The sequence below is a fragment of the Oncorhynchus keta genome, chromosome 29 (genome assembly GCF_023373465.1).
Source record: "Oncorhynchus keta strain PuntledgeMale-10-30-2019 chromosome 29, Oket_V2, whole genome shotgun sequence".
Taxonomy (NCBI): Eukaryota; Metazoa; Chordata; class Actinopteri; order Salmoniformes; family Salmonidae; genus Oncorhynchus; species Oncorhynchus keta.
In genome coordinates, this window is record NC_068449.1 from 24229236 (window position 1) to 24241242 (window position 12007).

General features: G+C 41.9%; 1 protein-coding gene across 2 annotated transcripts in view; it reads left to right on the top strand.

Moving 5' to 3' along the window:
- Positions 1-492: 492 nt before the first annotated feature.
- LOC118362544 (proline-rich membrane anchor 1-like) overlaps positions 493-12007 on the top strand; it is a 28670-nt gene continuing 17155 nt past the window's right edge. Inside the window, exons 1-2 of one of the 2 annotated variants that reach the window (XM_035742953.2) lie at positions 493-1032; positions 10498-10639. In XM_035742953.2, coding sequence (XP_035598846.1) covers positions 1006-1032; positions 10498-10639 — 169 coding nt within the window. In that variant the 5' untranslated portion in view covers positions 493-1005. Of the gene's footprint in view, positions 1033-8577; positions 9535-10497; positions 10640-12007 lie in introns of those variants that run through there. The other variant, XM_035742952.2, reaches the window with a different exon arrangement.

A 12007-nucleotide genomic window follows, 5' to 3' on the forward strand; every position in this document is an offset into this window, starting at 1 on the left:
GCCTAAAAAAACATCGGTTGCAAGTTATCCATTCATATCCACAAATAGAACGTACCATGTCCCCTGTAGAGGATTCCCATTCCTGTCTCTATCCCAGACGCAGTCTGACTGCTTCAACAAGTTGAATGAATATAAACTGCTTGTAGTTATGGTGCTTTCCTTGAACCAATCAGCGACCCCAGGCCCCTCACAATGCTCCCCAATCAGCCTCCAAGCGCCCCAGTATTGAATTCTTTGCCATCACAAATTGTTGTCATGGAGATCCCTCAAGAAAAGCAGCTAATATATGCAATATTTCTGCCCGGTCTTCCGCGCGCTCATGGAACACCCATACAATGGTTTATCCAAAAGTTGACATATTTCCCGTAGCATTATTATTCTGACTAGGCTGAAATGGACATGCTTCATCACTGCGAGACAACATTTGTTACATTCAACTGTTTTGTTCTAGACTCCCCCCTCCTAGAGTGATGTCAGATGTAGGATTTGGTTGGGGGGTGATCTAAAGAGCACATATCCATGGAAAGGGGGCTTGAGCGCTCAAGAATCTTGTCTTTCTATTTTCCCCCTCAATTGAGCGACACAAAAGCTGAATTACTCATTCAAACCTCGCGGGACAAAGGGAAAGGAGCTGGATAGCACTCCTGCATTTGTAGTCAAACATTTAGAGACTTAAATCGAGTCGTCATGAAGGAGAAAGAGTTGGACAAAGCCCATAGAATTGCCATCAGCAAACATTTTCCTGTGTCATATTAGTGGGTCTCCATAGCTCCTTCTGGCCGGCGGACAATAGCACAAGTTTGCACACTCGAATACTGTCACCCTGCCAACGGCAACAAGCGCCCAAAACAGGACAATCCCCGGAGAAAGCAGGCTCCGCGGGGAAGGTTGCAATAGAGGAGGAAAAAGGGACTTGTGAAATGCTAATTGAGCTCCATCCCCCTATTGAAGAAAAAATAGTACCTTTCGTTCCATTGAACTAGCTCCTCTTGGCAGCAGTGTGGCATGAGATGTGAGGAAACCGTTTGTCTGGTAAGTAACCTACACCACACGCCTATATCCACCATACCGCTTCGCTGCCCTCAGCCCTGACCGCAAGACGTTGTTTAAGCACACCTGTAAAGGACGATAATATTCATATTTATTGACTTTTCAGAGTCAAATGCACTGTGTATCTATTACATGTTATAGGCGTATCATGTTTTATAACTAATAATTTACTAACGTGTTATTTCTCTCAGAATATGTAGCCCGAACTACATAATGACTGAATTACATATATTTTAACTTGTCCAGCCCCTGGTATGAAGGGTTGAGCTGCTCATGCTGTCGGCACTTGGAGGCAACAGGATCCTATTTTCCATCTCTCCTCTTCTTCGTTCACCTTTCTGTTAATTAACAATGGTTCACCCCTCCCCTGCCCTGTCGACCTACTCCTGTGCTTTTGAAGTGACTGAGAATGAGAGAGAAAGAGGAAGTATAGTGGCACCAATAAATCCTACTGTGTCCCTGTATCCATGCCAGTTTGAATAAAAAAGATGAAGGCGAGGTTTGTATTTTCAGATTGTATGTGATGTGTAATGGGACACAGGCAAGGGTAGATTGTAGAATAATAAAGTTCTGAACCCCATCAGACATAAGGTTTAGGGCTCCCGGGAGCGCAGCAGTCTAAGGCACTGCATCTCAGTTCTAGAGGTGTCACTACAGACCCTGGTTCGATCCCGGGCTGTATCACAACCGGCCGTGATCGGGAGTCCCATAGGGCGGCGCACAAATGGCCCAGCGTTGTCCGGGTCAGGGGAGGGCTTGGCCAGGGTAGGCCGTCGTTGTAAAATAAGAATTTGTTCTCTCAAGGATAGTACCCTTTTTTAAAACTTTTGCCTAAGATGACATACCTAAATCTAACTACCTGTATCTCAGGACAGGAGGTAAGGATATGCATGTTCTTGATACCATTTGAAAAGAAACACTTTGAAGTTTGTGGAAATGTGAAATGAAAGTAGGAGAATATAACACATTAGATCTGGTAAAAGATAATACAAACAAAACATTTTTGTTGTTGTTGTTCCTTCATCTTTGAAATGCAAAAGCAAGGCCACACTTTCAGAGGTCTAGGTGTAGTTTAGTTTGGCCACCAGATGGCAACAGTATGTGTGCAACGTTTCAGACTGATCCAGTGAAGAATTACCTTACTGCACAATATTTTGTATCAAGTCTGTCAGGAGTTTGCCAAAATATGCCGAATTGGTCAATTGATTCATTTTCAAGTATATAACTATAGAGAACATACAAAAACGCTATGGCAATAAAAAAAAACATTTTTACACACTCCCAGGAATGTCATACATGATGGATCATTAGCTTATACAATAACTTTCACACATCTAGATGGCTGGGCAGGGTGGGTGTGGAGCCAGATACAGCAGTGGGGGTCGAACTGTAGACCCCAGTTCCTACATTTGAACATAAAAATGGATTTATCAAGAAAAACTATGCAACATTTTATCTCTGGGATCCCCAGGATGACAAATCAGAGGAAGATTACTGAATGTAAGTATGTTATTTACCTTCAGAGGTGAATCTATCAAACCAGTTGCCATGGTAAAAGTTTTTTGTTGTTGTACACTCTCCACAAACAATAGCATGGTATTTGTTCACTGTAAGAGCTACTGTTAATTTGACACTGCAGTTAGATAAACAATAGTTTAAGCTTTCTGCCCATATAAGATATATGATGTCCTGGAAAGTTGGCTGTTGTATACAACATAATTCTAGTCACTTTCGCACACTTTGAAAACAACCGTCGCGGTTTAGGGAAACCCATTCCGTAGAGGTTTAACTGACTTGCCTATTTTTATAAAGGTTCAATAAAATAAATAAATAAATAACATTTAACTGGAAAGGACACACTAATCAAATCAAAGTCTGAATCACTGTAAAACACTGTTGCACTTATCCTTGAATAATAACAATGTTATTACCCTAGTAACTCCAGATGTTAGTAGTCAGATCTTAAACACACACACCATTGAAACCACTTCAACCTCCCTGGTTCTTGGTTGCAAATAGGCCACTGTGTTGACAGCACAAGTCTCCCCCTTGCCCTCTGACCCCCATCCAGCTCTGCCCCCAGACCCAGCAGCTGTCTCTCTGGGACTCCCACCAGCACTCTCATTAGCAAAGGGCACATCCACGTCACACACTCCAGACTGAGGTACTTCCACACACCCCAAAATTGCTAACATATTACAGTACCAGTTTACATTATGACACGTTATGACACAATTACTTTAGTACTGACATTGTATTCACTTGTTATTTATGTTCATGATATCAAATCCAAACACATATTGTATCATATTAATATGGTGTTTTTAGTATTCAAGGCTCTAACCACTTAACCCCATCATTTGCATGTGTTGATGCTCAAGTATTCATATTGGTAAATTGGGGCGGCAGGTAGCCTAGTGGTTAGAGCATAGGACCAGTAACCGAAAGGTTGCGAAATTGAATCCCTGAGCTGACAAGGTAAAAATCTGTCATTCTGCCCCTGAACAACGCAGTTAACCCACTGTTCGTAGGCCATCATTATAAATGAGAATTTGTTCTTAACTGACTTGCCTAGTTAAATACAGGTAAATAAAAATCCCATTATCCTTACATTATCATCTCTTTGCCACTAGATGGCAACACACCTCTACACAGTCTAGAACACTGTAATGAGGACAAACAAGTCAAGGCTGAAAAAAGGTTTGTTTAAAACAATAACACATTGGGGAACCATAGTTACTTTTGAAAGCATTATAATTACTTAAGTTTATGTATCCTTAGTTTTTGTTATGCACAAATGATTAAAAATTATTAAAAATCAATTTTACAAGAAAGACCTGTCACAAGATGACCAGTCTTTAGTGGGTATAAGTAATTCATTCTATAGTCTACACTGTAGACTACACTCTATGGCACTGTTATAAGATAATGATGACCAATCTATCCTGATTAGCAAAAGACAGCAAGAGGGTCTTATCCTGAAGTCTGTGTGATGTTTGTCTCTATGGAGCATGAGGATGTGAATGATGGTGTTATGGCAGGTGTTCTATGGTTGCTGCAATCAAGTGGCGTCAGCTGGACAGGAAGTGGATGATGTACAGCTTCCTTCTTGTCAGTTAATCGATACAGGGGTAGGATAGACTGGAGGAGAGGATAGAGGAGCAAAACTACTAAACAGCTCCCTCAGGAGAACTCTAACCATCCAGAGAAGACAGGTTATGCCAGCACTTAAGACTTCAGCTTAAATGTAATCCTCTCTGGACATGCCTCTTAATAGTAGCAAAACACAGTTACATACTGTAGGCTACAGTTGAAGTCGGAAGTTTACATACACCTTAGCAAAATACATTTAAACTCCGTTTTTCACAATTCCTGACATTTATTCCTAGTAAAAATTCCCTGTCTTAGGTCAGTTAGGATCACCACTTTATTTTAAGAATGTGAAATGTCAGAATAATAGTAGAGAGAGTGATTTATTTACTTTCATCACATTCCCAGTGGGTCAGAAGTGTACATACACTCAATTAGTATTTGGCAGCATTGCCTTTAAATTGTTTAACTTGGGTCAAACATTTCAGGAAGCCTTCCACAAGCTTCCAACAATATGTTGGGTGAATTTTGGCCCATTTCTCCTGACAGAGCTTGTGTAATTGAGTCAGGCCTGTAGGCCTCCTTGCTCACACACGCTTTTCAGTTCTGCCCACAAATTTTCTACAGGGTCGAGGTCAGGGCTTTGTGATGGCCACTCCAATATCTTGACTTTGTTGTCCTTAAGCCATTTTGCCACAACTTTGGAAGTATATTGGGGTCATTGTCCATTTGGAAGACCCATTTGCGACCAAGCTTTAACTTCCTGACTGATGTCTTGAGATGTTGCTTCAATATATCCACATAATTTTCCTACCTCATGATGCCATCTATTTTGTGAAGTGCACCAGTCCCTCCTGCAGCAAAGCACCCCCACATCATGATGCTGCCACCGCCGTGTTTCACGGTTGGGATGATGGTGTTCTTCGGCTTGCAAGCATCCAGAGGACCAGAGGACATTTCTCCAAAAAGTACGATCTTTGTCCCCATGTGCAGTTGCAAACCGTAGTCTGGATTTTTTTATGCCATTTTTGGAGCAGTGGTTTCTTCCTTGCTGAGCAGCCTTTCAAGTTATGTCGATATAGGACTCGTTTTACTGTGGATATAGATACTTTTGTACCTGTTTCCTCCAGCATCTTCACAAAGTCATTTGCTGTTGTTCTGGGATTGATTTGCACTTTTCGCACCAAAGTACGTTCATCTCTAGGAGACAGAACGCGTCTCCTTCCTGATCGGTGTGACGGCTGCGTGGTCCCATGGTGTTTATACTTGAATAATATTGTTTGTACAGATGAACGTGGTGCTTTCATTCGTTTGGAAATTGCTCCCAAGGAGGAACCAGACTAGTGGAGGTCTACAATTTTTTTTCTGAGGTCTTGGCTGATTTTTAAAAAAAAATCTGATGATGTCAACCAGAGGCACTGAGTTTGAAGGTAGGCCTTGAAATACATCCACAGATACACCTACAATTGACTCAGATTATATAATTTAGCCTATCAGAAGCTTCTAAAGCCATTACATAATTTTCTGGAATTTTCCAAGCTGATTAAAGGCACAGTCAATTTAGTGTATGTAAACTTCTGACCCACTGGAATTGTGATACAGTGAGTTATAAGTGAAATAATCTTGTCCTTAAACAATTTTTTTGAAAAATGACTTGTGTCATACACAAAGTAGATGTCCTAACCAACTTGCCAAAACTATAGTTTGTTAGCAAGATATTTATGGAGTGGTTGAAAAACGAGTTTTAATGACTCCAACCTAAGTGTATGTAAACTTCCAACTTCAACTGTATATAAAAGACAAACGTGTGAAAAACAAAAATGTTCTGTTCCCCAGAAGACAGAATGCATTGCATTGCTGCAGTATACTTGTTGACTGAATTTATCTTCATCAAAAATAACGTGGATAATTGGTGTGGATACCAGTTAAATTTCATGAAGCCAACAGCATTTTTAAATGCCAGGTCTTGTGTCTAACTTATCGCTCATGACAGAAAGGGCTGCGAGCTCTGTTATTTATACTGCACTAGTCAGTAGAGCTTGAAATGCCAACCCTTCCCTCTGGCCACCTCCTTATAATGAGCAGATTGCTGGTCATATAGGCATATAACAACCGTGCTTTGACTTGATTGGATTGTTTTTAAATACCATGAAGGAAATATTAAGCCTGAAATTGGATGTTAATATTTTAAATTAAATACTGCATAAAAAAATCATTCCCCTTTGCCACTGCAACAGAAAAAGCAATAGGGTTTGATGTGCTGTGCAAATAGTCATACCGTCATGGGTCATAAATTATAGTCAACATTCCTTTATTACCATAAGTAGTCTTTTTGCCATAATGTTTAGTTGGCACAGGAATGGATGCTGGTGTGAGGATAATATATTAGACATCATCAAACGCCCAATACAGCCGTTTAAAAAAATATCAATATCAAATCATTTCTGGGCAACAATTAAGTACCTTACTGTAATAGAATTCCATTGCAAAAAAATATTAATCAAGCAAGACTTTTGCTAGGATTGTCTGGGAGTGTTCTGAGTGGGGAGAGGAAAACTGAAAACTAGCTGTTTTTGGCAGCGAGGGCTGAACTATTAACCAATTTACCGCAACGCAATGTCACTATGAGAAGCCAAAACTCCCACCCGTTCAAACCTGCTGATTAGAAGATCCTGTGTAGACTGTATTTTCAACCAGCAACTATCCAGAAATAAAAATGAATCGCCAAAATGTGATTTTCCTGTGATTTATATATATTTCCACACTGAGGTTGGAATAATACTGTGCAATTGTGAAAATGATGATAATGCCCTTTTAGTGTAAGTTCTGTTTGAAAAGACTGTCTGTTTTTTTAACCAGTTTTAGTGGGATGGAGTTTTGGCCTTCAGTGGTATCATCAGCATGCTGCAAATGAGTTTAAACCTCTTAAGGATCCGCCCCCTTTTTTCAATTTTAATCTAAAATGACATTCCCAAATCTAACTGCCTGTAGCTCAGGACCTGAAGCAATGGTGTCATATTCTTGATACCATTTGAAAGGAAACACTTTGAAGTTTGTGGAAATGCTAAATTAATGTAGTAGAATATAACACATTAGATATGGTAAAACATAATACAAAGAAAAAAACTTGCGTTTTTTTGTATTTTTTTGTACCATCATCTTTGAGATGCAAGAGAAAGGCCATAATGTATTATTCCAGCCCATGTGCTATTTATATTTTGGCCACTAGTTGGCAGCAGTGTATGTGCAAAGTTTTAGGCTGATCCAATGAACTATTGTAAGTTTTTTTATCAAGATGGTCCAAATGTGCCTAATTGGTTTATTAATACATTTTCAAGTTCATAACTGTGCACTCTTCTCAAACAATAGCATGGTATTATTTTACTGTAATAGCTACTGTAAATTGGAAATATCGGATATGTCTATGACCTGGGAAATGTTCTTGTTACTTAGAACCTCATGCTAATCACATTAGCCTACGTTAGCTCAACCATCCCGCAGGGGACCCACAGAAGCTGTAGAGGTTTTAATAGACCATTGACAAAAAAGTTCCAAATATCTTATTGGCAAATTTTCAGTTTTCCCCTCCCCACTCAGACCACTCACAGACAGTGATAGAAATGGCCCTTTGCTAAGAAGCTATTACATCTTTTTTTTACCATTTTAATCAAAAACAATCACAGTAAGTAACAGCTGCAATTAACCTTTTAAAGAGTCTTGTGTTTTCCACTCCAAAGTGTTAAGAGCAGTTTTCTAGTTAAAGGAAGTAATTGACCTTTAGTGTGCAGAAACCCTCTCCACTCTGTGCTGATCAGGGAGGAAGAGCACAATTATATGGAGAGAGCTGCTTAGGCTTCATGTTTTGAAAGCACCACATTGGCTTGTCAACTGAGGTCGTGAGAGAGACACATGGACCGCATGCACGTCGAAATTGTTATGTAACTTTCCTCTCCTACCGTTTACTCTGTAGGGTCTGCAATTGGCCCCAATGTTAGTGCGTCCCATCCACAGAGTAAGATATGAGGAATAAACATTATTTAGCCTACTATACTTTTTCACGCAAACTTTGAAAAAATCACATTTTGCTTTCTAAACTTGAGTCTTGATGGTTTCTAAGCTTGAGTCTTGATGGTTTCTAAGCTTGAGTCTTGATGGTTTCTAAGCTTGAGTCTTGATGGTTTCTAAGCTTGAGTCTTGATGTCCACATTTCAAACCGCAGTATATAGCCTAGACTACTGTAAAGGCAACATGTTTCTGTATTTTACACTAATTGTTTTGTATATACATATATGGGTTATACAATATTCTACAATATGCTATTATTGTGTGTATTATGTGCCCACATCTGAATCCTGACTTCCATCCAGTCTTCTGAGTGGTTTCCTCAGATGGCTTCATCCCTCCTAACCGTTCTCATCGTCTTCTAGCAGCTTAACGGGATAGACCGGTGTGAACATTATTCTTACCATTCATAAATGTTATTTGCTTGCATACTGGACATTTCGACCTACGTGTCTCGATAAACCTCTCTCGTCTGATCAACTTTTCCTACCATTCGTGGTATTCGAGAATAGGTCGGAGCCTACTCGCAGTCAAGTATGAGCTGAAAGGAAGGGCACTACGCGAGGACGTCAAGTGCGAGTTTCACTTGCACTGAATGCGCGATGGTACCGTGAGGCTCTCCGCCTAATCTATAGTCTTTAGGCAGGGGGATGCATCAGTTCAACCCTTTGCTCTGCTCTCCAGAGTTGCATATATTTGTAAATACAGTAAGATTTATTAAATAAGCTGAGGAAATGTGTTACGGGGCTGCAGATTTTTTGGGGAGTTGTGTTGGACAATAATTCAAAGGATATTTTTTTCATAATTTGCTCAAACTTCGATGGCTTGAGTATTTGCATACATGCATGCTGACAGGCAAGAATGTAAGGTAGCCTATGTCCGGTTTACCGCTCTCACATCACACGGAGTAACGGAGCATCGGTTGGATTCACAGCGCTGGACATCGACCTATAGCGCATTTATTCGGATTGGGTTTGAGTGCCCAGATAAATAACTTTAGATATATGAATTATTGGGATTGCCTGGTCACCTGCTTTCCTTGCCTGTCATATGCCAACGACAACGGAAATTCAAGAGCAATATTAATATGGCATAAACTATTTCTGGAGACGCCAGTCACAGATATCGCCGACGACTTGGATAGGGTGAATGAGCATTTCCCAAACGGTCCAATCCTATGCATACCGTGCTTGTTTACTCGCTACGCTGTCTAGTGTCTTCGAGAAGAGCTCAGGAGGAATGCTGGTCCAAGATCTAATACCATTTATTTTAAGTTTTTGGCCTCTTCTTTTCGGTCATTGCATTCTATCGTTGGTTTTACTCTCATGCCAGGTAGGTATTGTGTTTGTGCGCGCCTATTGTAATTTTACGCATGGCGAGTTATTACACAAACGTAAGTGGAGCTCTATTTTAGGGTGATTTTGGTAATAGCAGCTTTTGATCCTGCTCTTGTCACATTTTTATGTTATATCAAATATATACTTTAAAAAAAACACGATATGATTATTGATGTGCCTCTTGCCTTTGCACTCTCACATTATTGCACCAGCTATGGAGAAGTTTTGAGTGGTAATCAGCTGTAGTTCCCAGTCAGTTGATGCAATATTTTCATGTGAAATATACTATTAAGTGATTTGTTACACACGCACCCACACAAGCACACACACAGGAAGGCAGGCAGAAAGTGGTAGGCTCCTGGAAAGTAGCACATAGAGAGCTATAGATTCCCATCTGGAATATGATGTTGAGGATGAGCATTCTAACCCCTGGCCCTTGTTGCTGCCTACAGAGAGCAGTGAGCTGGCTGTGCAGGCACGGGATGTTGCCAAGGTTCATGTGTAATGTGATCTGCTCGAGTTTCCAAGTCCACCCACACACACTCCTCAGGGCAGCCTACTGCCCACTGGTGGTGGGTGGTTTCTCTGAGGGAGAGGGTTGCAGCCGTAGGCATGGTACCATCCAGTATGTCTATGAATGCAGCTTCTGGGGAAGCAGTATAGTAGAGGGATATGATCTTGGGTACTACTGAGTGGAAATCCAGAGTTTTCCAAACCACAAACCCGGATGTTTTAGTTGCTGATGCACTCGCACTAATGGTGCAGGACATTTCAGTAAGTAGGCTACAGTAGGCATATATCAACATTCTAAGCTCTCATCTCGCAATCATTTTTAATCATTAAAAAGGCAGACTTTTTCAGAAATATGTCTTTTGGGGGTGGATAATGAAAGTAAATATTATTGAATGCATAATGAATAGTGAAACTCTTTCTCTCTCTCTCTCTCTGTGTCCATAAGGGTGAACTCCAGAGGTCATGCTCACAGACTGTAGCTGAGAAAGTGAGCGAACACTGCCAGTTGGCATGCCAGTGTAGAAGCTACCCTCCCCTTCCTCCCCCGCCTCCGCCCCCACCTCCCCCACGGCTGCTGTTGGCCACAGGTAAGGCTCAACTCACACCTGTCTCACACCACACCAACCAGCCTCTGCTGTTTCACTCTCCTGTCTCACTGTCCTGTCTCACTGTCACCTGTTTCACTCACACCTGTCTCACACCACACCAACCAGCCTCTGCCTTTTCACTCTCCTGTCTCACTATCCTGTCTCACTGTCACCTGTTTCACTCACACCTGTCTCACACCACACCAACCAGCCTCTGCCGTTTCACTCTCCTGTCTCACTATCCTGTCTCACTGTCACCTGTTTCACTCACACCTGTCTCACACCACACCAACCAGCCTCTGCCGTTTCTCTCTCCTGTCTCACTATCCTGTTTCACTGTCACCTGTTTCACTCACACCTGTCTCACACCACACCAACCAGGGTCTGCCGTTTCACTCTCCTGTCTCACTATCCTGTCTCACTGTCACCTGTTTCACTCACACCTGTCTCACACCACACCAACCAGCCTCTGCCGTTTCTCTCTCCTGTCTCACTATCCTGTCTCACTGTCACCTGTTTCACTCACACCTGTCTCACACCACACCAACCAGCCTCTGCCGTTTCTCTCTCCTGTCTCACTATCCTGTCTCACTGTCACCTGTTTCACTCACACCTGTCTCACACCACACCAACCAGCCTCTGCCGTTTCACTCTCCTGTCTCACTATCCTGTCTCACTGTCACCTGTTTCACTCACACCTGTCTCACACCACACCAACCAGCCTCTGCCGTTTCTCTCTCCTGTCTCACTATCCTGTCTCACTGTCACCTGTTTCACTCACACCTGTCTCACACCACACCAACCAGCCTCTGCCATTTCTCTCTCCTGTCTCACTATCCTGTCTCACTGTCACCTGTTTCACTCACACCTGTCTCACACCACACCAACCAGTCTCTGCCGTTTCACTCTCCTGTCTCACTATCCTGTCTCACTGTCACCTGTTTCACTCACACCTGTCTCACACCACACCAACCAGTCTCTGCCGTTTCACTCTCCTGTCTCACTATCCTGTCTCACTGTCACCTGTTTCACTCACACCTGTCTCACACCACACCAACCAGCCTCTGCCGTTTCACTCTCCTGTCTCACTATCCTGTCTCACTGTCACCTGTTTCACTCACAACTGGCTCACTTCCAGTGCCTGTATCTATCTAAACCTTTTCACTTGAAGTGTCTTGCTACTCTGATTTTCTACCAGACCATCTGTAGTGGAATGAAGTGTTTGCATCTTCTCACATTAGGTTTCTGAGTAGTGGAAGAGTGTGGTGTGTGTGGACCGAAAAAGGCTTTTTCTGAGAAGACTACAAGTGCCTGATACTAGAGCCGGCAGGATGTTCACAGCAGAATAGAGGGATCATTTGTGCCTGG